This window comes from Molothrus ater, chromosome 18 (assembly GCF_012460135.2).
Source record: "Molothrus ater isolate BHLD 08-10-18 breed brown headed cowbird chromosome 18, BPBGC_Mater_1.1, whole genome shotgun sequence".
In the NCBI taxonomy this organism is placed as follows: domain Eukaryota; kingdom Metazoa; phylum Chordata; class Aves; order Passeriformes; family Icteridae; genus Molothrus; species Molothrus ater.
In genome coordinates this window covers 11,604,893-11,632,533 of record NC_050495.2, presented here as the reverse complement: position 1 = coordinate 11,632,533, position 27,641 = coordinate 11,604,893, and the positions used below count along the sequence as shown (strand labels likewise).

The 27,641-nt window shown below is 43.0% G+C and overlaps 3 protein-coding genes across 3 annotated transcripts; 1 reads left to right on the top strand and 2 right to left on the bottom strand.

The window, feature by feature from the left end:
• Window positions 1-135: 135 nt before the first annotated feature.
• On the bottom strand, window positions 136-3,700 carry SNRPD3 (small nuclear ribonucleoprotein D3 polypeptide). Its single transcript, XM_036393058.2, has 4 exons — window positions 3,574-3,700; window positions 2,900-3,049; window positions 2,105-2,297; window positions 136-1,280 (listed from the first exon to the last, which is right to left on the bottom strand). The coding sequence occupies exons 2-4, from the start codon at window positions 3,023-3,025 to the stop codon at window positions 1,219-1,221; spliced, it is 381 nt and encodes a 126-aa protein (XP_036248951.1). The 5' UTR covers window positions 3,026-3,049; window positions 3,574-3,700; the 3' UTR covers window positions 136-1,218.
• Window positions 3,674-12,795, top strand: GUCD1 (guanylyl cyclase domain containing 1). Its single transcript, XM_036393059.2, is given in 7 exon segments — window positions 3,674-3,978; window positions 5,381-5,398; window positions 5,401-5,464; window positions 6,899-7,064; window positions 7,772-7,863; window positions 9,444-9,685; window positions 10,134-12,795. Coding segments are annotated over 7 exon segments (720 nt in total). The 5' UTR covers window positions 3,674-3,932; the 3' UTR covers window positions 10,226-12,795.
• UPB1 (beta-ureidopropionase 1) lies at window positions 12,793-26,494 on the bottom strand. The gene is made up of 10 exons (XM_036393056.2): window positions 26,394-26,494; window positions 25,583-25,754; window positions 24,055-24,142; window positions 23,283-23,377; window positions 22,885-23,046; window positions 19,806-19,975; window positions 19,053-19,134; window positions 18,178-18,220; window positions 17,303-17,457; window positions 12,793-13,981 (listed from the first exon to the last, which is right to left on the bottom strand). Exons 1-10 carry the CDS (start codon window positions 26,492-26,494, stop codon window positions 13,898-13,900), a joined length of 1,152 nt encoding a protein of 383 aa, XP_036248949.1. The 3' UTR covers window positions 12,793-13,897.
• Between the last annotated feature and the right edge of the window lie 1,147 nt (window positions 26,495-27,641).

The following is a 27,641-nucleotide window of genomic DNA, read 5'->3' as shown; positions in this document are numbered from 1 at the left end:
ATGAGAGGTGCAAGATGACACTACAATGCTTTTAGAGTTAAGCTCAAGTATCCCTTACACAAATTCTAAGGAGGTTTTCCATTGCAAATATTTAGGATCACTACCACCCAGAAGAACATGCAGCAGGGCTTTCCCTGGAGATCAAATACAGCTTTATTTACACACAATTCAACAAGTTAATACATTAATTCAACTTTCCTGTCTGCACACAAGGGAGAGTCTTCATAGCATCCAGGCAGAAAAGCAAGAGCAGCTCTTTTGTGTGAGTACAGACTGGTAATTGACCCTATGCAAGTATGTGCTTAGGTACACAAGGGTTACATTGAAACATTTCAACCATTTAAGTCAGTAAAAACAGCCATGCTACGCTTCCATGAAGTTACAACTACATTTGGCTTCCTGCAGATCAGCTGATCTATACACAACTGTGTATAGATAATAAGATCAAAAGTTGAAGCTGATAGTGAGCTTTGTTCAAAAATCAGCATTTGCACTGAGTTGTGTTTAATGGATAACTACTTAAAAAACTTTCCTCATAGACCTGCACTGCCTCTCAAATCTACAAAGCATTTCAAACTTATCCTGGAAAACGCTTATTTTGTATTCTGTCATCTTTTCCCAGACACAGGGAAAAGCTGCTATGAAAGTCAGAATAGATTTTTTCACTGCAAATATAGATTCAGGCTATCAAAGTTGTGTGCTCCTAATGAAAAATTCTCCCCATATCCAAAGAGAAAGATAAGAAATGCAAGAATACAAGTTCAATACAGATGGACCTCTATCTACTGTAGGTCCATATAAAGCTAAAGAACACAGTGCTCTGCTTCTCAGGAAGCTGCCCTGTTTTGCTGTATTTTCCATAAATGCAGCTGCTAATAAGATTTTATAATGTATGACTTAAAATTCTTCATTAAGAATGCCTTCTAATTCTTTAGAGGATAAATGACAGCAGGACTAAACAAGAAAAAGGAAACATAATGGTCTTCAAAAACCAATGCATCACACAAAGTGGTCAAAACCAGATATAACAAAGTCCACTATTTTCCAAAGCTGGCTTGAGTGTGAAATCAACCTACAGCGTATTTGCCCAAGAATTGTCCTGTCAGGTAAGAGCAGACGAGTTTTTGTCAGAAACATTTATTAAACAAAGCTGATACCAATGCACACAAAGTCAAGTTAACATCCCTAATAAAAAAAGCAATTTGGCCAAGACCAAAATTATCTTCGCTTCTGGAAGATGTTGCCACGGCCCATACCACGGCCTCTTCCTCTTGCAGCCACTGAAGAAAGAAAACATCAGGGATGACATGAATTTGACATACCTGCATATTTATCTCAACAACTGACAAGCAAAACATCAACAAAACTCAAGGTCTCTTGCTCAGAAGCAAAGAAATGCTCAGGAAGTGATGTGAGAGCACAAAGTGTTCTGTGAGAAGAACCAGAACCTAATGGTCCCACAGTCTGGGTCCTCAGAACAACTGCAGCAGGTATTCACACATCTCTGTGTTCCTTCTGACACACAAATCTGTGTCACCCAAGAGATTTGGAACCCCACGCTCTTGCAAGGTTTTGTAGCACTGCTCACTAAGTTACTCCCCCACACAAACGCTACTGAATACTGAAGTTCAGCAGGGACTTTGTGGCACATGACTGTTACTCAACTACCTAAGAACCAGAGGATGCCCTGAGGAAGGCACAAATGAGAGGAACTACAGAAAAGGTAATAATTACAGCTTCCCAGTAGCTTTGTAACTAAAGCTGTTTTCCTACAACAGCTCAACAAGAACACCTGAATCCTACCCTAAGCAATTCAAAAGCTGGTGGCCACAACTGCAGGAAAACAGAACTCTTAAGTTTGACAGAAAGGCTCTGTTTAACAAGACTACTCACTACTTCTAAATTATTTAGCATCAATACTACACATTCAGGTAACTGGGACAATTTGACTCTTGACTCTCACTCTAAGATAAAACATTCAGAAAAACACTGGATGAACCAGTAATCTTTTAACTTCTTACTGCTTAATCTCCTCAGTGACAGAGATGAATTTTCCAGTTCTACAGAAAAATAGGGGGAGGGACCATGAACAAACTGTACATACCTTGAGCTTTGAGAATAGCTGCTTTCCCTCGCCCAGCTCCAGAACCCTGGTTTTTATTCTTCATGCTCTTTAGCATAGGAGCATTCTTTAACATATCTGGTAAGATGAGAAACCGTATCTTGCTGCCCCTGATGTACACCTGCTCGAGCTGTGCCACCCGTCCATCTCTGTATGTCACTGTTATGTTGGACATCTGGAAGGGAAAAATCAGTCAGTGCTCAGACAGCCCTCAGCTGTGACACAAGGCATCATGACAGAACTCATTCACACACACCCAGGACTTTTGCTTTCTCACCAGTTTACAAATTAGCTTTATCAGCATCATTATTTTTGTTTTCTTATATGCAAATAGTTTTAATAAAGCTATTTTAGTACTAACTATAAGGAAAGCATGCTGATTTCAATGAGCACTTGCCTGAAGTCAAAGTTAGGCCCTCTTGGAATGACTACAGCAATTGTATTAAATAAGCTTCAGATTCTTAAATCAAGGGGTTTTTATTCTTACACTCAGTGGCTTTAAACAAAGAACTCTGGAAAACACCGTTCACAAGACAGACTTAAAATCTCTGATCCTACTGACAGGGATGCCCAATCCTACTCTGAAACTGGAAATAAGCTCTGGCCTCTTTGGAGCATTCTGTAACACTGAATCCACTTCACCACGGTAAAAAAAGAGCATCAGTACAGTTTTTTTTTAATCCCAGAACTAAAAGCAACACTCTTTTAATAAAGTTCTCAGCCTTCCAAGGCCCAGATCAGCCAACCTTCCCTCCATCCTTGTGAAACAAAAGATACCTGACAATTCATGTTGTCCTCAGCTTCGATAAGTTTGCCTCGATAAACTTCTCCTGTGTTGGTCTCGCAGGTCACGATGTGGCCCTCGGCCTCGTGCAGGACCTTGATTGGCACTCCAATCGACATGGCTGCAGTGCTGTGGCTCTACACCTGAGGCACAAGGAAAACAAAAGCTTTTATTACAAAGAAAGATGCAGAATAAGCTCCAATTACACAATCCATCATCCCTTCCAGTAGTGTGAAGAACCAATTTTCTCGCATTTTTAACACGTGTTTTGACCACGCATCAATAACACTTCTCTAGAGACGTGCCCATGTAGACGTTAAACATCAGCAGCCAGTCTTTTCCAGGTCTCTTCTGGGAAATTCACTTTCAAGGACTACAAACGAGCGGTTACTCGTACCTCCACGGGAAGGGCCCCAGGTGGATCCCATAGCGGTACGGCCCCTGCGAGCCCCGCGGGCAGCGCGGGGGCGCAGCGCCAAGCCCCGGGCCCTTTCGTGAGGGAGCCGGAGCCACCCCAGCCCTCCCACACCGCACCGACCCGACCCCCTCCGGCCCCTCAGGGGATGCGGCACCGCCCGGGCACCTCCCCAGACCGCCCATGGAGCGAGGGTGCCCCACAGGAAGCCCAGAGCCCCACAAGGAGCGGAGAGCCCCGGGCCGCACTCACCGCCCGCGCCGCTCTCCCCTAATGGCCTCCGCCGCCTCCCGCCCTGCTCCGCGCGCCGGAACCGGAACGAGCGCGGGGGGCGGCGCGGCCTCGTCCCGTCCGCTCCCGCCCGGGGCCAGCCCGGCAGCCCCGCGGTGCCCCGGCTCCGGGGCAGGGCTGCGCGTCCCCCGCCCGCCGTGTCATGCCCCTGCCCGCCCGCACGCCCCGCCGCTCTCCTCGCCGCCACGGCGCGGGGCAAGCGCGCCGGGGCCCGGCCCCCCTCAGCCCCCGCCTCCGGGAGGAGCCAGCGCCGGGCCCCGGGGCCGCGCCGCCGGCTCGGCGGGGCCGGCAGTGAACGGGCGGCGGGTGCCGCCACCGCCATGAAGAGCCCCCGGGAGGCCGGCGAGCCGCCGCCAGGTCAGTGCGGCCCGTCCAGCCCTGCTCGGGCCGGCGGGGCCTCTGCGGGCAGGGGGCGGCGGGGAGGCGGAGTCCGCCCCGCGGAACGGGCGGGAGAGCGCCCGGCGGGGAGCGGGCGGGGAGCGTGGGCCCCGCCGGAGCTCCCGCCGGCCTCCCGGTCCTGCCGAGCCGCGGGGCTGCGGGTTCGGCCTTAGCAGCAATGGGGAATTGCACAGGAGGGTTCGCAGGGTGATTTACAGGCACGGCATAGACGGGCTGGTCTCGCCTCGGGGACAGCCACAGCCATCGCTGAAGAGCTCTCGGTGTGTTGGGAAACAGGTGACTGGAAGCTGGGCGGCCAAGAAAACTTGTTATTGCTCTCTGAAGCTTTCACGTGGAAAACACGTACTCCGTGGTTAATGTGGGACTTGGTACATGAATTTAAAAGACTGAATATATCAACTGGTATGCCATTCTTTAAAGTCATGGTTAAACAGGGGCACAACTAGGAAAAATATAACAACATTGTCTAAAAAGTTCTATGAATCATATTACCCCAAAACTAAACGAGTCCACGTGATGTCAAATGCATTTTTATTCCCATCATAAAATGTAGAGGACCTTGTTAACAAAACTTCTCAAAGGCCTTTTCTAGATCAAGGGTTATTGAGAAAAGCCCTTTGTGATTAACGCGCTTTGGTCAATGCTGAAGTAGCAGTGACAGGCACGACTCTTCAAGTCCTGCTAGTGGTGAAACTGAAACCTCCACGTTGCCAGCTCCATAAAAATAAAAAACTGAGGCAGAGGATGGAGCTTGTACTTTGGGACTTTTTGGCAGAGATTATTAATTTTCCCTCTCCTGAGGTTTTGACGGAATTAATACAAAAGGACAACGGTGCTACTTGCGAGTGTTAACTTGTTTTGTTTAAATTCTGTAAATTACCATCCCTGAGAAAAAAAGACATCTGTTGAAATCTGTGGGGTTTTCTAAGAGATTCCTGCCCAGAGATCCTGGTATGTTTTCTCCCAGCTCGGTTTAACTCCCCTTGTGGCACTGAAGTACAATCAGACACAAGAGAAAAGATGAATACTTGTGTCTTACCTGCTGTTATCCAGGAGGAGACACAGCTTCAATTGAGGGGTGGTGGGTACATCACCCCATTAAAAAAAAAAGCAAACTTCCAAGGGAAAAGGGGTGGAAAGCCAGTGATCTAGGTATAGAACAATAAAGGAGTATGAGATTAAACCAAATTCTTATCTGTACAGAAATACTAAATGTATGTTCCCCTAAGAAAAAAAAAAACCACCTGCCAGTCAGACAAAACCACTTTGCTAAGTTTCCATGGTTGTAGTGCTGAGAGCAGGCTGACTTTTAGTGGCATGGAAAAACATTCCTGTATGGATTGACATTGTTTGTGTCCTGCTCACACAGTTGACTGCATCCAGCTGAAGTGCCCGTGATTCAGCAGCTGTACCACTGGGACTGCGGGCTGGCCTGCTCCAGGATGGTGCTTCAGTAAGTGCCTCTCAGAGTGGGAAATGCATTCCATGGGGAGGGCTAGCAGGAGGCAAATCCCAGGGAGAAGAGGTGTGTTGGAGCAGCCCTGAGTTCAGTCTTAGGAGAGCAGCAGTTTTTGAGGTACCCTTGGACAGTGACTGCTGCTTGGGCCTGACCCAGCTCTCCAGCAGAAGCAAGGGAAAACATAAACTGAAGTGAACTTTGGACCCTTTTGAATAATTGACTAATTACACAGATGCAGAATAGCTAATCAGCTCTGAACTTTGCAGGCTGGCATGCATAAGCTCATAGAAAGTGTTGCCTTTCCTGTTGTTACGATTAAGAAATCATAGTTAGCTGTGACTCATCTGATTCCTTTCTGTGTTTTCAAGTGATGGGTAGGTGTATCCCAGTTTATGAGTGTGTGCTGTACCTGTACTACCTCTGTCCTGCTGAGCCCCAACCTGTGGGATGAGTGTTTGTGTTCCAAGAGTAGTTTCAGCTTCAAAATTGTGTTGCCCTCTGGGGGTTTTTTTGTTTATTTTTGGTTTTTTGAACTAGTAGCTGTCCTGCTGAACTCCTCTTTCCTTCCACAGAGGAACATGAGCTTAGGTGCAGGAGAAATACCTATTTAGATGTCCACTTAGTAGATATGAAGCAGAAGATTTTCATTTCTCTCCATCCCTTCTGCCAAGACGTTAGTCCGTGTGCTGGTAATTTCCCATCTTGACTACTGTAACCTCTATTCCCTTTACCTCTTTGCCACTCCAGTCTGCCCAAAACTCAGCTTCCAAGATTAATCTTCTTACCCTGCTGATCTGACCTTGTTTGCCCTGCATCCTCAATTCCAGTTGCTTTTTATTTTTTATCATTTACTTCCATTTGTTTTCTTACTTTCAGAACTCCCTGTAGCTACCTTGCTCTGCCCCTTTGCAACCTGTCCCAAGCTTCCTCCTGACTTCCATCTCCCACTTTCTTCCTTTTGTGTCATCAGTGCCTAAGACAAGCTTCCTTTGAATATTTACTGAATTCCTTTATGGCTCCTCTTTTAAAATCCATCTATTGTGTGAAGGAAGTTTTAGTCTTTAACTCTCTTTTCTGTGTTGGCTCTAATACTCTTGTACATTACACTGTAAACCCTTCAGGACAGAGTTCTATACCAGCTTGACTCTGGTACAGCACCTGTACACTTCTAGCACTCTAAAACAGTCAAGGCACCACACATTTCCAACTTTAAAAAGTCAGCAATAAATCCAGTTAAAAATTCCCTATTCCCTTCCCTTAAATTTCTGTCTCCTTTGTGGGTTGGTTTGGTTTTTTTTTTGGTTATTTCTTAGCCAAGCCTGTTGTTTCAGTTTTTATGTGCTGTGATGTAGAGGCTTGGACTACAGCACATATTTTGCTTCTCTTAAGATCTGTGCTTCCCTTCCCCTGCCTTTCTTGATACTGTAGGTACCTGAATCATTTGGACAATGATGAGTTTCAGAAAGCCATCCAGGAACTCCAGTTAACAAAGAGTATCTGGACTATTGACCTGGCCTACCTAATGCGGCACTTCGGAGTTAAGCATAAATTTTGCACCCAGACACTCGGAGTGGACAAGGGCTACAAAAATCAGGTCAGTATTCTCATCTACAGGGGGAGAGCAGGCAGCTTTAAAAGCCCTGAGTGTCATGCTGTAAAAGCTCTGGTGTCTTACTGACAGTCAACCACAGTTAATTTGACCTACTGCCAAAATTGGCACAAATCTGTTCCAAAGGCAGTATGATCCCATATTGATTCCATCTTTTGAATTTTTGAAAAGTTTGCATGTAGTGTTCATGAAAGGTTCCAACCTATTTGACAGCCTTGGAGACTGAAGCCCTGTATTTATCTACAGAACAGGTACAGCCTGGGCAGCAGCAGTGTTTAGCTTCCACACTTTCCCCACCACCGTGCCTCAGCCTTGACCTGGAAGATCCACCTCTAGAGGTGAGAGGGGAACTCAGCCTCCCATCCACTGAGAGCTTGGCCTCTCCAGGGCCTGTAGCAGTGGTGACTTTATTGCAAGCTCCTGCCCAGTTTCCCCTGGGAAACCAGACAGGCTTCTGTTATGTAGGCAGCTGAACAGCCACAGGATAGAAACTGCAACAGTGACTGACCAGGAGCAAATTTAATTTATAATTCAGAGCAGAAATCCTAGCCTTGTTTCCAGCAAACTAAGGGAGAGATCTTTTATCCCATAGCCAGAGCTCTAACTTATGCAGGCTCTTGCTAGCAGACTCTAAGTGGTGGATTACCCAAGGTAAACACCATTCCAGTTCAGAACTTCTGTTATTTCCACAGTCATTTTACAGGAAGCACTTTGACACAGAAGAGAATCGAGTGAATCAGCTCTTTGCACAAGCCAAAGACTGCAAGGTGCTGGTGGAGAAATGGTAAGCTGTTTTCTTTCTCTTTGGAGATTCTGTGGGCCTCTGCTTTTCTTGGAGGCACCAGGCTAAATCACTGAAAGAGACTGAAATCAAGCCCTAAGCCTTTTTTTACCAATTAGTGTCTTTCTCCTATAGCTGTCTCAAAAAAACCTCATGCACATCAAGAGCTAATAATGAAGTTTGAAGAAAAATTAGTCATGATGCAAAGTGATAAGAAAATGCTGATGGGAGCTGACTATGTTTTGAATTTGGTTATCCATTACACTTAGGCAGTAGGGAGTGCCTACAGCACTCTAATTGGCCATTGTTGGAATTAAGGAGAATGCTGTGTGGGTACAGAACTCATTGTTCCCAGAGCGACACAAACATTATGGATCTCTGTTCCCAGACAAACATGCAAATTTAAAGTTAGCATAGGAGCTTTTGCCAAGGAGACCATGAAATAAGGAACTCCATGAAAGAACTACAAACCCAGAAGAAATGGAAAAACTGCAGAATCTTCATAATCAGCAGTGAAATTCGACTGGGGAATGACTAAGCATCCAACTTGAGCTGCATCCCTTTTTATAGGGAAGCTGGATTTGGATCCCTGCTGTCAAAGTGGGGTAAATGATTAGTGGTAAGGAAAGAAGAGAGGATATGAGGCAGCCACAATAACATTTGAATGCTGGAGCATAACTTATATTTAGCAGAGTCAAGTGTCCTTTCTAACACGCATGTCACCTTCACTTTAACTGATAATAAGCTGTGACAGGACAGAAGGGACACACAGTCCCTCTTGCTTTTGCAGTCTTTAGACCGTGGCCTTGATCAAGGCAGGGACAGAGGGCACATTTACCTGTGCAGTACTGAGGCTGGGGCATCAGAGCGGGGAAGGATTAAATACAAAGCACATGAGTTCAGCCAGGTGGTGCACACAGCACAGACACCTGGAACTGATCCAAGAGATGAGTTTCTGACGCATATGGAACACACCATCTGCCTCAGAGAGGACAGCTTTCAACAGATGAGGTTATAGGTGATGTTTGGTGAACACTTACTCTCTGTAGAAATAAAGCCTAAAATATGAGGCAATTCAAAACTTCAGCTAGGAGGATGACAGTCCTGAGTGACAGAGGCATATCTGGGTACATCTTAATTTGGTTAGTGGTTACACAACATTTAACCACTCACTCAATACAGATTTGGTGTTTCAGAGATAAGCTTTGCTAGCAGCAAGAGAGAACATTTCACTTAAAATTTGCCTACAACAGAAGTCCCTCAAGTTACTGAGTGAGTTGCCAGTTCCTTTAATTCTGTTCTCTGGGGCATCTGATGTGTCATCTCAGAATGTGTTACTGCAGAATCCAGAGCTGTTGCTCTGCACTTCAGCAGCAGCAATAAAACGAAAAGGCTGTGAATGCTACAGGTTCTGTCAGGCTTTGTCCATAGCAAAGCCTGCAGGGTTTAACACTAAAGATCTGTACCTGTGATAAAGAAGTTTATCTATAGTGTATCTATCAAGTGCCAGCTGCACTGTCCACCATAGGCACTTTGTTTACACCAGCCTCTTTCAATAAGTGTGTGTGTTTTTTTCCTTGCAGCACAGTAACCGTTCAAGACATCCAAAACCACCTGTCCCAGGGCCACGTCGCCATCGTCCTTGTGAACGCAGTCCTGCTGCTGTGTGACCTTTGCTCAAGTCCTGTCAAATACTGCTGCTTCCTTCCCATTGGACAGAAGTGCTTCTGCAGGAGCCCTGACTACCAGGGCCATTTCATTGTGTTATGTGGCTACAACAAAGCCTCAGGGAGTATTTACTACAACAACCCTGCCTATGCTGACCGTGAGTAGCCTGTCCCTGATTCAGCCAGTGCATTCCTAACGAGAGACACAGAGCCACAGCTGGAGCTCCCCTCACAGTGCACAGGCATCTTAAGCATCACTGCCCAATTCGTCAGAAGGGGTTTTGCCACATTAATTAGATCAGTGCTGCATTTTGGGATGTGATTTATTTGAAGAATTCACATAGGCATTCTAGCAATTGGCTTGCCTGGCTTTCAGATGGGTTAGTGAGAGATGCTGAAATGTCTGTGTGCAGAATATAGCAGAAGGGCCAGTTTGGTACCTGTCTGCAGCATTACTTCAGGGAGCTCTCTAAGGGGAAAAATCTACCTGAATAAAGCTGTAACCTAAGCTGCTGGGTGTAGTCTCTATACTACTGTTACATCCCATGTAAGAACCTTTCACTGGCAAATCCTGCATTTTTTCTAACATGTTGTTCCTCCTTCCAGGAACATGCTGCACCAGCATCAGTAACTTTGAGGAAGCCAGGACAAGTTATGGCACAGATGAAGATATTCTGTTCATCTACACAGACAGCTGACACCCACCCAGACACTCCTGCTCCTTCCTGCACAGCCTGCAGGGCAGCTGGCTGCTCGTCTCAGGACTCCCCTGCACACACCTCACTCCTGGACTGCAGTGGGACCTTCACCAAGGGAGGCTTTACAGACATTGACAGGACTATATTGCAATGCTGTCCCTACCTTTTCCTTTTTTTTTTTTGATTTTGCAATATCTGTCTTTGGTTTTTTTCTTCCCCTAATTTTCAAAATTGCACATCTGACAGCAGTTCTAAAATACAGGCCCAAAGCCTGTTCACTTTCAGCTTATTTTCAAATTAAACACATAAGAAAAAAAAGCACCAAATTTATGAATTTCAACATTTGGTAATATTTGCATAGGTTTAGGTAAACAAAGGAAAAAATAGAAAATACCTGTTTCTCTCTCTGTCAAAGCATGAAGGGCTGGTCTTCATACAAAACCTATGGATTTGAAGTTCAGCAGGATATTGTAAAAGGAAAAAATTACTAATTTAAACCATCTTTAAATAACAAAAAAAAGCCTTGCTGGTTCATCAGTATTGTCTGCAATGTAGGAAACTTCCCATCTACCAAATTCACAGAGATTTAGCATTTATGCAACTGCAATACTGGAATTACTCCCTTGCACTACAAACTCAGTCTCTTTTGGCTAAATCCTCGTGGATGACTGCTCAGAGCTCCACATTGCTCCAGAACATTAAGTGGAAAGATTTTATTTGCACTTGGAAGTCTTTACTGCTCTTTGCAAAAAGCTCTGAATGTTATGCCACACACATGTGCCAGTTTCTGCAGAATCCATTCTAAGTATGAACATTCTAAATATTTAAACTTAGTAAGCAAATGCAGAAAATTATCATCCACACTAATGGTATATATTTTGTGTGTAAAGTGTAAATATCTGACAACATCTACTGCATTGTATCTAAAATGCTAAATCATAATTTGAGCCAAATTTTGCTGTTAGTATTAGTTCAGTGACATTCTCAGAAGAGCTAAAGTCAATTAAGGAAAGAGGAAATACAAACATACCTTCTACAAGTAAAAAGGCAGGAACTTAGATTGTTCTAGCTCTTATACTGCAGCTGTATGTGGATTAAGTTGTTGCTATATGGAGACATTAAGTGAAATTGGTAACACCCATTCATAGCCCTTTCCTCTGTTACCTGAGGAGCACTCTGAAGTGTAAGAAAAACCACTTATTTCAGCTTCATCCATCCTAATTTCTTCCAAGTCTCAATCTTCAGTCCTGCCTGTATGAACGTGAGTAGGAAAATCAGCACTGACATAAAACTAGGAAAATTTGCACTGAAGACAGAGGTCCCACATCTCTGGCATGGTTTTAGGAAAAGAACTGTTCAAGTTCTGAAACTGTGGATATAATAAATAGAATTCTCCTTTCAGCATAGAAAAAGAAAATGTTTATCTTGGTAAAAAAATTTATCAGTTGTTGACTAACTGAAAAGTACACAGTGTTGACTAAGTACTTAGTAGAGTCAAGAGTGCTCCTTTCTACAAAGGCAAAAAATAGTAACAGAACATCTAAAATGCAGTAACCCTTAAAAAACCCAAACAAAAGCGTGTGACAGGAAGCTTTGTGTGTCAAGTTTTGATTATCATTGGTGAAGTTTAAATACATTCTGGCAGTGATGAGCAACAGGGAGGATGTGATTTGTGGAGAACTGGTCCATCAGTGCCACCAGCAGAATCCTTCCAGAAGAAAGGTACAAAACCTGTTGAAGGTAATGCCTTTCAACTCTCCAAAGTGAACAACCACAAGACTCCCGGTCTGGGAATTTTTATGTCCAGGGCCAAAATCGTGATGTTTGATTTTAAGAGAGTGTATTAGCTCTGTTAATACTTAACAGGTATGGAAGCTACAGGCTGTTAGAGTACCCCCTTAACCCACGCATTTTCAGGTAGGTAGTTCATTCAATACCATTAAACTGCCACAGGATTTATCTTAGAGCAGGCTTGATTAGTTGAATAAAACCAATTCTTACAAAGGCTTGTCATTGGCATTCAGCATCTTACTGTTTCCATTGCCAAAAGGGAATCCTGGGTGTATAGGAAACATGAACTGAAGGGCAGGCTGAGTGTGCTGAAGTGCACACACAGGTGTAACAATACTGACAGGTAAGTGTTGGGTACCCAGGGTTTAAATGCTTCAACAAAAGTGAAAGATAAAGCTGTCTCAGCTAGTGCAGACAAAGGGGAGGTCCAGTATGACAGCAGGATCTCGTACAGCTGCCAAATGGAAGACGGCTGTGAGAGATGGAAACACAAGGGAGAAGCAAAAGCCCAGTGAAAAGACTGAGTATGTGACACAAATTCAACTGAAAAAGCATCTGCACAAGCATCCAGAACACCTGCATTTTCTGAAATTTTGTTTCCTATTACAAGATTGTCTATCAAAACACTCTGAAAATGTTCTGTTGCTTTGTTTCTGTCAGGATGTCAATAGCAAAGGAAGGGGATTTTACATGCAGGGATTTTATACATAAATATATTTTTATTTGTAATTAAGCCATTCTCAATAAAGGTTAAGCTCACAAATAACCTGGTAACATAACGTAGCAAGTGCATTTATTAACAAATTTATTAGAAATAATGGTTTTGAAAATCTGAAATTGTAATTCAGAAAAACAAAAACAAGAGTTCAAATATTTCTTACTATTACTAGCTACAATTTCATAGTTGCTGGGCTGTAAATTGTATTCAGTCTGCATTGCCTGAACACCCATTGCCATCACCCAAATCATATGAAGCAAAATTTCAGAATACTAGCTAAGAATACTGAATATACTACTAAAGTTTGAGTACTACCTAAGAATAGCAAATGTAGCATTGGTACCTTTAGTCCAGAGCTGGTTTGTGTACTCTGCAGCCACCACATCCTACTGGAGTGCAGCCCCAGGGAAGGAGTCTGCCTTCCCCATCCTGAGCTTTCTGTTCAGTGAAAAGCAGGCAACTGCCCCAGCCTTGCCTGTGCACTGGCCAGGGTCTCTATTTCTGCTTCCCTTCAGGGCACTGAGCTTCAGAAGATACCAAAGCATCTCCCTGAGCAAGACTTCTGCACCTAGAAGGGGCCCTGCAAAGACAGCTCCAGCTGTGGTTGTGTAAAGGCAACAGAACCAAAGCAGTCCTGCTTTACAGCACCCACAGACCTTCACCCAGCTGGGATGTTTGGTACATTACTCAGCTACACCTGAACTGCATCAAGTAGTTTGTAAGCAGAAAAAGCAAACAAAACCCAGATGAAAACAATTTCTGCCTCATTTCTCTGTAAATTATGCATTTGGGCAGAGGGTAAAAACCAGAAAGCAGAAACAGATGTACAATGCAAAGCTTAAAAACATAAAAATTTTCATGTCCTCTGAATTCATCCCATCAACTCTACCACAGTACACTGTATGTCTATCTACTCTAGAGAGATAGACATAAACACTGGATGTATTTCCAGCAAGGAACAACTTTAGACTCATTAGTGTAAATGACAAACACTGAAGAAGCCATTTCAATTATTTTATGTAACACAGTTCTGACTCCTATTATTTAAAATTGGTTACATGAAATTAAACTGACAACATTAAAACAGCAACACAGGAAAGCTATAATCCAACAGTAACTTGGAATTTGGCTTGTAACATTTGAGTGTAATGAGATTCTCTCTTTTACTCTTTGATGATATTGGGTATAAAGAAAGGCTGGATTGCTTCAGCAAGCTTTTCTGCATACATTTCATATCTACCAGTCATCTGGAAAAGAAAAATCAAAGCTTCAGTTCTTTCAAGTAAGCTACAGAAGTATTTCAGTAGAAAATATTTATATCTACTGTTTGGTTTTTCCTATGACAATATATGATTTAATTGTCCCAAACATCAAAACCATAATTCCCTCAAAATCAGTATCTCCAGTGCCTCAGCACAAACTTTTTTTAATAAGAACTTTTTTTATGAAAACTTTTTTTTTAATGAGAGAACTCATATGTTGCCTAGGACTGTATTTCTATCCAAAAAAGTAGTTCCACCCTGAAAAGTCCAACTTTTAAATGAACACCTTCCTGTTTTGCAGCTCTCCTTCAGTGACAGTCATGTCCACTGACTTCCTACTTACTACAGCTGTTCTGGACAGCTGAAAGCTGAGTGTGAAAGGTGGACTTGCTTTCTTATGCATTGACAATTTTTTAAGTTATGTCAGTGAAGGCAGAGGAGTCTCTGTGATTAGGGCTTCATGTCATGTCCTTGACAACAAAGAACCCTGCTGCCAGCAGTAAGTTTGCATCTATGCCACTGACATTGCTGGGGTTACTCTTATTTCACCCATTAATAATACAAAATATCTGTGGTTTGGGCAACAGAGCAAGTGCTGGAAGTGCTGCAATACAGCACCTGATGTGGTGCCATTGTCCTCCTCTGAGTGCACAACCCACAATATTTGGGCAAATCACTTGATTTAATTGGTTTAACCCCTTTGCTGCTCTAAGTTTAGCAAAGACATTCTACTGAATGTCCCTTTCAGGCACCGCTGGGTGCAAACTGCAGATACCAGAGCAGGTTAATGCAGCTCCCCCTTGCTGTTAAAGAGGGTGAGAAAACCTGTGACCACTGTTCCTCATTCCCCTCAGCAAGAACCACCTCTGTCTTGGCCACAAGTGAGAGGAAAAGGAAACAGCTCTCCCCTGTCACATAAACAAAACCACAGCTGTGCCTTAAGTGCCAAAAGCCAACAATAGCACTCCACACCATCAACATGAAATAAAGGTGCTGAAAGCACAGGAGTTGAAGACAACAAAAAATACACAATTCTACACACATCAGCCAAAGGGCAGTGTTTTGCTTTTACTGTTTGTTTTTCCTAATCAGTCCAATTGCTTTTGTTCAGATAGCCCTGCTAAGGGGGTAAAGCCATGCTCCATGTGCTTCCTGACACACCAAGGCCCTGCTCTGCACTAAGGGGCTCAGAGTCGTGGCAAAGCAGAACCAAATGCGTGCCTGATGTGGAAAGCTAAGAATCCTTCAGCACAACTTAATTCCATTATGGCAACAACCACATGCCTACCACAGGCATCTGTAAAATAACAAATGCAATTCTGTTCCAGAAGATGACCTGAAATTACTTCTTGGTTTTAGTCCCTATGTATGGATTAGCAATATTAGCAAAGAAATTGTGCTGTAGATAGGAAATTACTATTTTTTCATTATAAAGCTTATTTAGCATTTCAAATCCACAGAGATTTTTCATTTTTATGTCAAACTGACATCAAAACACATTGAGTATTGCACCACACTGTAATGAACAACAGGCAAATAAAGCAGCTCTATAAAATAAATGTCTGTTTGCAGTAGCATGATGCTTAAAAACTGACACTCCTTGCAAATGATTACTTATTTTAAATACCAGGTGATCCCTGAAGAACCTACATATATTGCACAGCTGCTAGCCAGGAGTTCTGGTCTATTTTGTTAGGATTCAAATCATGCTGATCTTAAGAGTGCCTAGGAAAAACTTCTAGTCCTTAGCAGAACTGAGAACTGGAACAAAAGATCTGTCTCCACAGAAGCAAACAAGATGTTTTCTTCATCAACAAAGCCTGTTTCCAGAGTTGCCACTATTTTTCTTTTTTTGTTCCAATAGGATCTTTGTGTGGCCTGTTGTAAACTTGATCAGAATAAAAAAGGAGAATCATTTGTTTAAAAAATAATAATCTGCTTACTCCACTAAATCAGTATATAATACAGCACCCCACACAGCTTGGACTGGCACAACTGAAGGGTTAGCAAGCTGCTGTGCTGAAGCAGCCATTTCTTCAACCAGCACTGCTGCTGGACAATTAAATCCAATTATGCCCTCTGGAAAGATGAACCAAATTAGCTTTACCTCAGAATACAAAAAAATAGTAATAAATAAGGTTTGTTAAAGCCATATGGAGTGGCTTGCAGCTATCTTAATCTGATTTAGATAAATTCAAACGTGTGTTAAGATGTTTCAGAGATGAATATATACAGTACACAGTTCTTTCTCTGTAGTTTCAACATATCCACAAATTCAGGAAGTTAACCTTGCAAGAATTTTGCCTTCAGAAAGTTCTCAAGCTTGTGGGTTTGGGTTTTCACTACATTTCACCCAAACTGACAATTAAGAATATATACCATGTTAGGTAGAGGCAATGAGCCTGGCTCAGCTCAGCACAAATGGCTGCACTCACTGCATAAGGAAAGCAAAACTCTTCCCCAGCGATCCTCAGAGCTGCTGCCAATCCACAGTGAGGTCCTGAGGCTGGGGTTTTCATCTGAAAGCTACTGGCCTAGTTTCCCTGAATTTAGCTACTCCTTTTCCAAATCTATTTATGCTTTTGGCCTCCATAACATCCTGTTAAATTGCTTCAACAATTTAAGCTCTGAACTGCTAAAAAATAAAAAAGAAAGGCTGCCTTTTAACTATTGTAACATCATAGAATTGTGGAAATCCAGGGCACTGGGAATATTTCTGTGTCTGCTCTGGGGTGCCCTGACCCCCAGGGGAGCACTGACTTTGACCCTCATTCATGGAGAAAGTTTCCTAGACTACAAGATAGACTGGAATCCACAAAAGTGTGAAACAGATTATAGAGAGCAGTGCAGGTGGATCACTGGGTGAGAAATTGAGGTTTTGGGATTTTTAGTATGTAGTGGATGGAAGCAAGATGGAGGGCACAGGGTGTCATCCTGGGTTTCTTCTTCATGCTTCTTCTTCCTTATGGGTTTGGGTGGCATTTTGTAATTGGGCAGAAAAGTCCCCATTGTGGGCTCTTTGGGATCAGTTATTGGGGTAAAAGGGAAAATAATCCAGGTATCAGCTCTTAATTGGATAGTTTAGTCTTAAAAGACCTTGTAACAAGAGATTGTTGGTCATTTTGTGCCTTCTAAAGAAAAGTAGTGAGACTGTTTTACTGATAAGAAACAATAAACACTTGAGTCCAAACATGAAACACTGTCTCAAGTGCCTTCAATCCAGACCCAGAGAAACCCACAACCACACAGAATCATTATCAAAGCTTGTTTGTTCTAATATTGTATTTCCTTTATAGTCAGGCTTACCTTAAAATTCCACTTGTCACTGACTTGCCTGCAGAGGTTTAGGTCCATCTCTGCCACCAGCAGCCCGTCCTGAGTGCGAGACAGCCCCGGGGTCCTGCTGCCGTCCGGCGCAGCCACGTAACTCGAGCCGTAGAAATGGCCCAGCTCGTGGTGTGCTGAGAGAGATTTTTAAAAAGCATAAATTGCCATCTGCAAATAGGTTTGTAACTTAACATGCAGGGTCCCACCAAACCTGACTCCGTTTCTTGGGGACTCACTGTCCTCTAGGCAAGATAATCAGCTTGAAGAGTCACAGCACGATCCTAGAATAACTCCAGTTTTGGCCAGTTATAATTTTCATGCACAGAACACCATGAAGTTATCAGGAAGATCTCCCTGCATTGCTTTTCAAATAATGCACCATTATGCTTTCCCATTATTAATTCCCATTACTTATTCCCATCATTGCTTTTTACTTTGCATTTAAATGAATTCTAATTGTCAAATTATACATTTTCAAAACAGCTGACAGAGATACACCCATTCTATTTTCAATAAAAGGTCAGAGGTGAAAACACTGGGATTTGAGACACAGAAAAGATGTTATTTCATATTGCACAACTCTTGAGTTGTGCCAAAAATCAATCACATTTGTTGTACTACTAAGCCATGGATTCCACTGACCTTTCTCATGCAGCTGCTAAAAACACTTTGCTCCAGAACTGGCTAAGAAAGGCTCAGGCACACTCTGGATGGAGCCACAGCTTTCACAGCACAAATTAACATGTGTTTCAACATGTAAGTATATACAAGAAAGTCTCATACTCCTCATTGATAATTCTCTTTAACTTCCAGCAAATCTGGGAACTGGTAGTGAATGTGACTTCTGATCTTACCTTTTCCACCATCTCCAGAAGTAAAGGCATTCTTGTAGTATTCCTGTGAAACAAGAGGAATCCATAGGTGGCAGTATAATTCCGTTTCATTCAAGAAATCCTTGCTAGTCTATCATATTTTGGGAGTTTATATAAATCTACAAATATTTTTTTCTGGCACACAATCAGCACTGTCTAAAGGGAGTCATCAGAGGGGCCTAGTTTCTGTGATGGATAGCATAGAACACAAGGTCTTTTTGTATCACTGCCTGTTGCTCATACACTTTAGGGACATGCCTTGTATCCATTTCACAAGTTTAAAGAGGCAAAAGAGGAGATATTTATCCAAAGATATCTTTTCAGATCACAAAAAAAGGCAAACATATTCACATAGCAGCAAGAACAATTCTGGATTTTTGCAGGGAATCTAATTTTAAAAATATACACATAGTGTAATTGGACTAGTCTGAAGGTAAGAATGACTTATTGCATGCACTATTAAATTTCATTATAGAATTTTACAGTCCAGAAAGAGGTATTAGCTGTAAAACAGCCACAAGTTGTTACCACTGACTTAAGGATGCATTAATTTTTCACTCATTTTTGCTAAAAGAATAGCAGAGAAACTGGGAGACATAGCAAAAGGGCGGGTGCCTATTACAAAGATTCAATTCAAGAACAGGAAACAGCTGCAACCAAAAGCAGGCTGCCAGCAACAGAGGCAGCTCTCAATCTCTTCCTCACTGTCCATCTTCAAATCACATCACAAACCCCAGGACAGTGGTTACCCAGGAAGGGAACCCATGCATTCTAGTGCTCTCAGTCCCTGCCTTGAACAGACCCCTGCTCAAGGCAGGCCTGAACGATGGAATGAGTGAAGCCAGGAGGATACAAACCGTTCCCACTCTGTTGATGGGGCACGTGAAGCAGTGATTGGCTATGGCAGCGTTCCTGGCTTCGATGGGCCACAGCGCCTCGCTGCAACACACACAGACAGAAAACTGTTCATTGACTGACACTCCAGGGCTGCATCTGCACCCTCACTGCCTCCCACTGCACGCTTTCTGGCCAAGCAGCCACAGTCAGCTTCGAGGAAATCGAGTCACTCGAGTGCAATTAGTGTTAATGTGCAGAAGATTAATCTCAAGGGACAGTTTACACCGGTCCACTCTGGTTCAAGAGGCCTGATAATCATAAAATTGCCAACAGTTTAAAAAAAATTCTGAGAAAAGGGTATCTCAGCTTGGTTCTGAAAACTGCAATTTCATACCACGCTCCTTAGGTGGACAATGCAAGCTGGTACAATAAGCCTGAACATGACCACGACCTACTATATAGCAAAAAATATTACATAAAAAATCAAAATAAACTCTCAGTTTTCAGAGCAGCAGCTGGATGCTGGTGAATGCTGTCTCAAAGACAGGAGAGCTGCTGATGCACAATAAAGCTCTCAAAGAGAATCAGTTACTGGGAGGAGACTGGAAGGCCACAATTCCTGGTGGAGGAGAATGCAGGCTCCCTTCTGAAGACAAAACAAGGAGACTACACTTCCAAGAGCTCAGCAAGGTGCCTTTTAGGCCCCAGTGAGGGGCTCAGAAGTTCAGTTAACACAGAAAGGGAGCAATGGCACAGATCAGTTTGTGTCTTACCTGAGTGCCCCTATAGTGGCTGAAGGGTTAAAGATGATCTCTGCTCCATTCATGCTATACATGAGCCAGTTCAGAGGGTGGTGGCGCCCGTAGCAGATGTTCACAGCAATTGTCCCAAACTGTGTCTGAAACACTGGGTGTCCTGTATTTCCTTCCATATAGTAAGTAGACTACAAATAAACAAAAAAAAAACCAAAGGAAAAAGTCCAATCAAACAACAAAACCCACAAAGGCAGACTTCTTTAAAAAGTGTAAAGATTACCTCCAACTAAAAAAGCTTTTTAATCTGTAGATGGAAGGGCTGAGGATAATATGATGAGATTTACAACATCACTTAGGCAGTGGAAAAGATGGATACAGAAATGCCAAGGCAGCAGCAGGAGCGTGTATTCACTGCAATTACACTCTTACACTGCTTTCAAGCAAAGGAACTTCTTTTATGCAGCAGGCAGTGAACTTCCAAAATGTGCTGCTTTCTGTGAGTACCATCACCAGGTTCAGACAGGGACAAAGACAGTGATACAGATCCACAGAGAAGGAGACAAAACCTGCCACCCAACATTCCTTCCACAATACTGAGGATCCCAAGGGAGCACAGAAGCTGCAGTGGCCAGGCTGATTCCTGACAGCATCCTTTGGTGCTGATGTGAGGCAGAAGAGCAAGGGACACAATCCAGCACCCTGAGCCTCCAGGACTGGTGTCTCATCCCAGAGGAAGGTGTGCTGTAAAGCAGACCCCTCTTTATTGAAATTATCTGTTCTTGTAACCACCACTGCCATTGGTCCTGGAGCAAGTGGAAACACCTGAGGCCTAAAGCAAGCAGGTGCAGCTGGGGAACAAACCTGGGCCTCCAGTAAGTGTGGGCCAGTGGCATGAGAGATACAGGGGATCACCTTCTGAAACCAAGGGCTACAGGTTCAGTATGTCCAGTAAAATATTTACCTCATGTTTCTTGTTTATTATCAGTTCTCATGAAATTGCACAGTCCCTTGGGTAGTGATCTGATCTCCTTTCATGTCTGTGGACAGCAGACCACATGGTGGGTGCTCACACAAGTCTTTTTCAAAACAATTCTGCTGAATGAATATATTTCCATTTTTTATCCTATTCTCAGTTTCTTTTCTTACAACAGCAGAAGAAAAACAAGAATGCTGTTGCTTCAGGGAATTCATCAGTTCCTATTTCTTTATTTCACACCAGAGGTCAAAATCCTCTCCACAGCAATAAACTGTGATGTCTCAAGGACTGATTTTTGTTTATAAGGCCTCCCACACATGGCTGAGTAGGCCACAGACCAACCTCTGTGCCCTTTCCATTCAGTTCTTACTGATTCAATGGGCATGATTTTAACAAGGCTCCTTTCCCATCTGCCCTACAGAGACAACCCACAAGAAACAATTTCAAATTCGATATTTCCTTGAGGTTTAACTTTGTTGATAAAGAAAACAACATTAAAGTAACACAGATGAATATAATCCCTTCCTGTAGCCTGGGTGGTTTCTGAAGTTGCTTTATCAGAATTGCTCAGCTCAGAAGAGTGGAATTAATGCTTTGCTACCAAAGCCAGCTGAAGACAGTGCTGTCTTGGGCAAGCACCTACTTGATTCTGTAGCAAGTAGATACAAGAAATGCCAGATCATTACAGTATATCTGGAAGCTATAAACAGACAGTTTTGTAGTAATTTTGGCATTTAGGATTCTAAGAACTAACTTCTTTTAGCAACTGTGCAAAACTCTTAGTGAAACTCTATTTATACTTCACATGAGAAAGTAAAAATTCTTTCTTTTTTTAGGTGTCTCTCATTACAGTTTCATAGCTGGAAACAGTGAGAATCTTGGAATCTGTTGATTCTTCACTAAACACTGTCAGGAAAACTGAAAGACATATTTTAGCACAAGCAACAGGAATTTATTTTTTGTTAGATTACATAAAGAACAAATTAAAAAACGTGGAAAGTAACCAATGGATTTGTTAATTACTACTTTTGCTAGCTAAAGGACAGACCTGATAAAATAATATTAAATATCAGAGTAAGTGTTAAAAATACAAGGTAAGACTGGTGACTGACAGGCTGTGCCAGAAATTCATTGTGTAGACCTCTATTAACAGCCTCCTCTGGAGAACTCAAACCAGCCTGATCAGGTCTGGGAGCAAGGTCAAAACTTCCAGAGGTCTTTGAACATAAAGTTTTGAGACCCAAAAGAACTTTTTACATTAATAAAAAAGTTCTGACGCCTCAGTTTGATGACTGGAGCAGTCAGACAGGGAACAAAAGCTACTGCAGGTATACAGCAGCCTCCAGTGCTTAGCAGAAATGCCTCTGTTAATTACTCACTTGAGCTGACAAGGAGAGATTTAGTTAGGTAAGACAATGTATTTTTAGACTTCAGTTAATTTTTAATCCTGATCTTTCTGCTCGTGACAATTGTTTGGATGGATAAACACGTTTCAGATCTACCAGTCACTGCCTTTACTGCCAGTTCAGTTTCTGATTCTGGAGGATGGCCCAAAACCTGCTGGGGGCTTCAGCTGCAATAATGCCATTAGTAAACAGAAGATGCCATAAACCAGCCACTCACTCAGAGGCACAATGAATTAAGGGATTCTGCTCGAATAAGCACAAGCAAAAGAATTGTCATTTCCAAGACAACCTCACAGGAGAACAGAAAGGCTGCAAGGAATGTTCATGCTTGAACCATGAAACAATTGCCCTGCAAATTAAAGTAAGTTCAATGTGCACACATGACAAAACTACCCAAGCCAATCATGCACAACAAACATAACACAGCTGTAACCTAAACAATCCTTTTAAAGGATACTTGATACTTTTGAAGTTTCACTGGGCCAAGGAAGGGTACCTAACAAGATTCAATGTTATTCTTCCTTTATGACTCATCACTCTCAAAAAAATTATTCCTTCATGATAAATTAACTATCACTTCACCTCAGAAAAACTGATTCAACAGTAAGTGAACACATTTTCTAGGAACACATTGCATTTCCTGACACAACACATGCTGGCACAAAGAGGAGCTGCAAGGTAAGACTGACCTGATTGTCACAACACTGCACCTTACCTCATTGAAATCTCCAACCCTTGGAATGTGATTTTTCCTACTTTTGCCAAGGAGTGCTCCAGAATTAGAAATGACCACTGCAGTATTCCAGAGAATTCCACCATGCAGTTCATCTCGCTCCAGGATTGGAGACACCACAACCATGTTGTACTTCTTTGCAAGCTGCACAAATGAACACAGTTCCTCTATTAGACAGCAGCCTGCAGCACCACAGCCAGCTGAAAACAGTTAATTCAAAGAAAAGGTAAAACAGCATTACATGTTAACTAGAAATGTTAAACAACACAGGTGCAAGTCAGAAATACAGCAAATTCTGCCTGCCACTTCACTGATATATTGTCTTTTCCTTCAAATGATGTCAGCTGGTCTTTTTTTTGCTTGCTTGCTTGGTTTTTTACCTCTTGACAGAACTTTGTTGTTGGCCCATCCTCTGCTGACTCAGCAAATTCAGTCCAAGGAAGTTTCTCTCTTGTACAAAAAGCAAAGGGCATGGCTGGAAAACACCAAAGCAGGGCAAAATGTAAAAAAAAATGTTCGTGTCACTCAAGAAATATATTATATTTGCATGAATACAGATAAAAAATTAAGCAATTAATGATTCAACTGTTTTCCTTCAACAGTTAAAGGCAAAAAGCTATTTAAAAATATTTTTAGCCAGGGCAAGGAGTTTTGAGCTCACACAAGGCAAACCAGAAAAGAATGGATGCATTTAGTGAAGTCTCAGCAGGGGTAAAAAGACAATAAACCCCAGTCACTGGTGTAAGTGTGAACAACCTGTTCTCACAAACATTTCATGGGCCATGAAAGTGAAGGGGTTTGCTTCAATTAAGCCCCAACGCCCCATGTAAATTAAAAACAGATTTTTCAATTTTAATATCTGTCTAGAAAAAAAACCCCAAAGTTTTAGGAGAAAAAAATGAGGAAAGGGTCATAAAGGATGCCATGAAGGAGCTCCAAATACCATATGGCAGTCTTCAATACAACAGAGCCCTCATATCTCCTCCATACAGTTCTGCTACCTCAGACTCTTTGGTTTTTCCTTTAGGAAGCAAATCTCTGCAGTCAATTGTTGTATCTTGGAAGATTTCTACTGCTCATTTACAGGCCAGCTGTTAAAACAGAGAGCACTTGACACGTGAGAGCCCAGAGGGAACCACAGCCAATACTCACTCCAAGCCTCCTGGAAACACACAATGTTGACCCCACACATGGCAGCCACTCCCACCATCTCCTCGATGCGTCTGTGCAGAGCAGCCACCTGAGGGGAGAAATGTCACACCATTAAAAAGGCACCTGCTGCAACTCACCTCGCTGGCAACTGCCTGGCTTCACAGCCTGTGCTCACTCTGAGTTTATCTGTTCTGTTCTTAGAGCCATTGCTTTCAGGGGCAGCAACTCCGGGTATCATCCCTGAACACTGATGATAGAGTCAGATATAGATTTTTAAAAGCATTTAGATACTAAAAATAGAGAAAATATTCCAAGAATCCATGGGATTCTATTTCCATTGTTGCAACACTTATATAGCTGGAAATTCAGTGCTGCCTGACTTGCAAAAAGCTGAAAATCTAAACAGAATTAACAAAAAATATAATTTTGCTGGTCATTGTAAACAACCTACAGGATGATGTTAAGCCCTCTGTCCTAACAGCTAGGCAATTATTACCAAGAAAGATGATCAATGTGTTTATTAATTAGTTTTCTAGAGTATTCTATGTAAAGATAAGCATAGGCATAGTACTTTGCATTGCTACTTTCAGGTTTCAAAAAAATTAATAAAGACAAGACTTCAGTGACCTATGAAATCAAAAATTGTATATTGATTTACAGAAAATGTTAGCTAGTAATTAATAAAATCATTAATACAGCTGGTACTTTATTCAACAGCTGTTATAAAGGATCCACAAACTTGATCTGTTCACTGAATTAATGACTTGCATCTGTGACAGGTAATCTTTCCAAATCAAACTACTTCAGAAATGTTCTGTCCTGTCACTGTACAGAACTACTGCTCCAGATTTTATAAATGCAGTATTTTCTTTCCCTTTTTTAAAGCTACTCTCAGGAGACTATTTCCATACAGATTTGTCACTTCAGTGCTGCTGTGTCCAAGACGTTAAGAAATGATGGTTTCAGAATAATTAATGTTGGAATAGACCTCTAAGATCATCAACCAAGTCCAGCCATTAACCCAGCACTGCCAAGTCACCACTAAACCATGTTATCTTGTAATAAGATTTCACTCACTGCTCTACAAAGAATAATGAACACAGCTTTATTAATCTGTTTCCTCTAATGGATTTTCCCGTAATGGAACATTTCTCAATTAAAACAAGAACTGCACCTGTGGTTTCCACTGGTTGCCATCCCTTTTGATTTTGTGTAAATGATTTTGTGTTTCATTTTAGAGGCAAAGGATTTTCATGTGTAAAATGAGCTACTAATATTTAGCTTTGGAAAAACTGCAAGCAGGTTGGGCGTGCTAGGTAAATACAAGAGGTGTTTCTGAGAAACAATAAAACTAAATGTGTCACTCAAATTTCTTACAGAATGCTTTACTCCAGTAGTGGTGAGTCCTGTACTGCCAGACAATCATTAGACATTTCATGATAAGTTCCTAAAAGCAACAACTGAACTGTCTTATGTCTCAATCCAGCAGAAGAGGAGATAGAAACAGCCCCAGTCCCAGTCTGTGTACCTGGACTGCCACTGCTGTGTCTGTGGGGAGAGGAATTTTATTCTGTATCAGTCCCACTCGAACAATACGTGGCCTTCTCAATTGCTCCAAAGCAGCTTCAAATCCATAGCCCTGTAGTTCAAAATCTCTTTCCTGAGCTGCTGACAGCGCAGCAGTTGGCAAATCGAGTTTTCTGGATTGAACAGGAAGCAAAGACATTTCAAGATGAGACGTTCTCTTTTTCTGTTCTGAATGCAATGGACCAAGGAGATGACAATTCTGCCTTACCCTGCAGAGACGCCCAAGCTCCCATGCCCCACGTCACCAATGTCACCATGTCAGCCAGACACAGGCAGAGTCCAGCTCCTGTGTTGATCCCACATCACCCATCGCCCACTGCCCTCCTGTCATTCCCCGGCATTAACACCTTGCTGCAGAAATCAAGGAGCACACACGCAAACTTCCACCTGCCATAGATGGATTACAAACACTTTCCCTCCCATGTCTTTCCCTCAAGTTTAATCCCTACTTTTCAGGCTCCATCGCTGTGATATCACTATTCCCGTCATGTCTTCCATCCCTGTCCGTCATCTCCTCACACTGCCCTGCTCCCCACACCTGGATCACCTCCAAAATACCCCAGTCACCTCACTGCAGCACCACAAGCCCTATTTTTCCTTTTTCCCCTCAGCCCAGCCCTGTGTCTCGCACACCCGCCCTCACGTTGCCTCCTTCCCCTCACACCGGGGCTGGGCATCCCCGCGGAGCCCCACGAGAGGAGGGAGGGACAGAAACCGGCAGAGCGAGGGGCGAGCCCGTCCTGGTGGCGCACCTGGCCTCGCCCCCATAGAGGATCCGCTTCACCTCGGCGAGTTCCCCGGGCGGGATGTGCCGCTCCAGGCACAGCTCCAGCGACTCCAGCTCTGCCGCCATGGCGGAGGCCGAGCGCGCGCAGCCCCTCAGGCGCTCGGTGGGCCCCTGCACTTTGCCCCGGGAGGCCCCGTCGGCCACGCCCCGCTCCCCTCACGGGTTTTGGCGGGACGGTCCCTCAGGGACAGGGCGGGGGGGGGGCCATTGCCCGGGCTCTGCCGCTCCTGGAGCGAGTGCGGCCACAAAGGGACAGGGAGAGCTCAGGACTCGTAAGTGGTCGTGGTGGAAAAGAACCACAAAGTCGGAGAGTCCACAAAAAGTCACTTGGTGTGGAAATCCGTTCTGTTGGCCCCTCTATGAACACAGAGTAGAAAGAGAGAAAAAGGGGGAAAAAGAGAGAAGGAGAAGAGGAAAGAAAGAAAAAGAAGGAAAGGAAAAAGATCACCAGCCCTGGTTCCATCGGTCCTGCCGATGGGATGTTGAGGGGATGAGCCATTCCTGGCTATTTGCCACTTCTGGACCAGCTCTTGAGCTTCAGACATAACTCATATAAAAGCAGAACATCTTTAGGAGCTTTTTCTAGTGGTACCTGTCCAACGAAAAGGCTTGGAAATAAGTCATAAAAAGGCAGTGGTTCTCAGGGATATGTGTGTGTCCGCTAAAGTTGCAGTAAAACTCTGAACAGAAGCCAGTAATAATTAACTTTGAGTTTAACATGGATTTCGAGGCCCATTATAATTGGAAATCCATCCCAAAACCAGACTTAATGTCAGATAAAGGATTGAACCAATTAAGACCTTGATCTGGGACAAAATAAAAGTGCACCAAATAAAGGCCATTTCCTTCTGCAGCTCGAAGGCAGACACCCAGTTTAAAGCAGATTTTCCCACTGAACCACTGGGCCATGCCTTCTGCTTCAAAACACACAGAAGTTCACAACATAGCAACCGGATTTCTCATTCGAGTGGAACACGAAGTCCAGGGATGGCTACACTTCTCTAAATATATCCCACTGAGTTTAAGCACTGCTTTATGTATCTGCTGGAGGATGTAACAACTTTCAGCACTTAGCATTTGCAGTTGTTAGGTATTTTGAGTTAAATATTAAGCCTTTTAGACTAAATAAAAAAAAAAAAAAAGAACGTCAGGGAGAGAGTGTCTAATATTTAACTTTAGGCAGAAAGTGTCCAGGGGTAGTCTGGTTTCATCA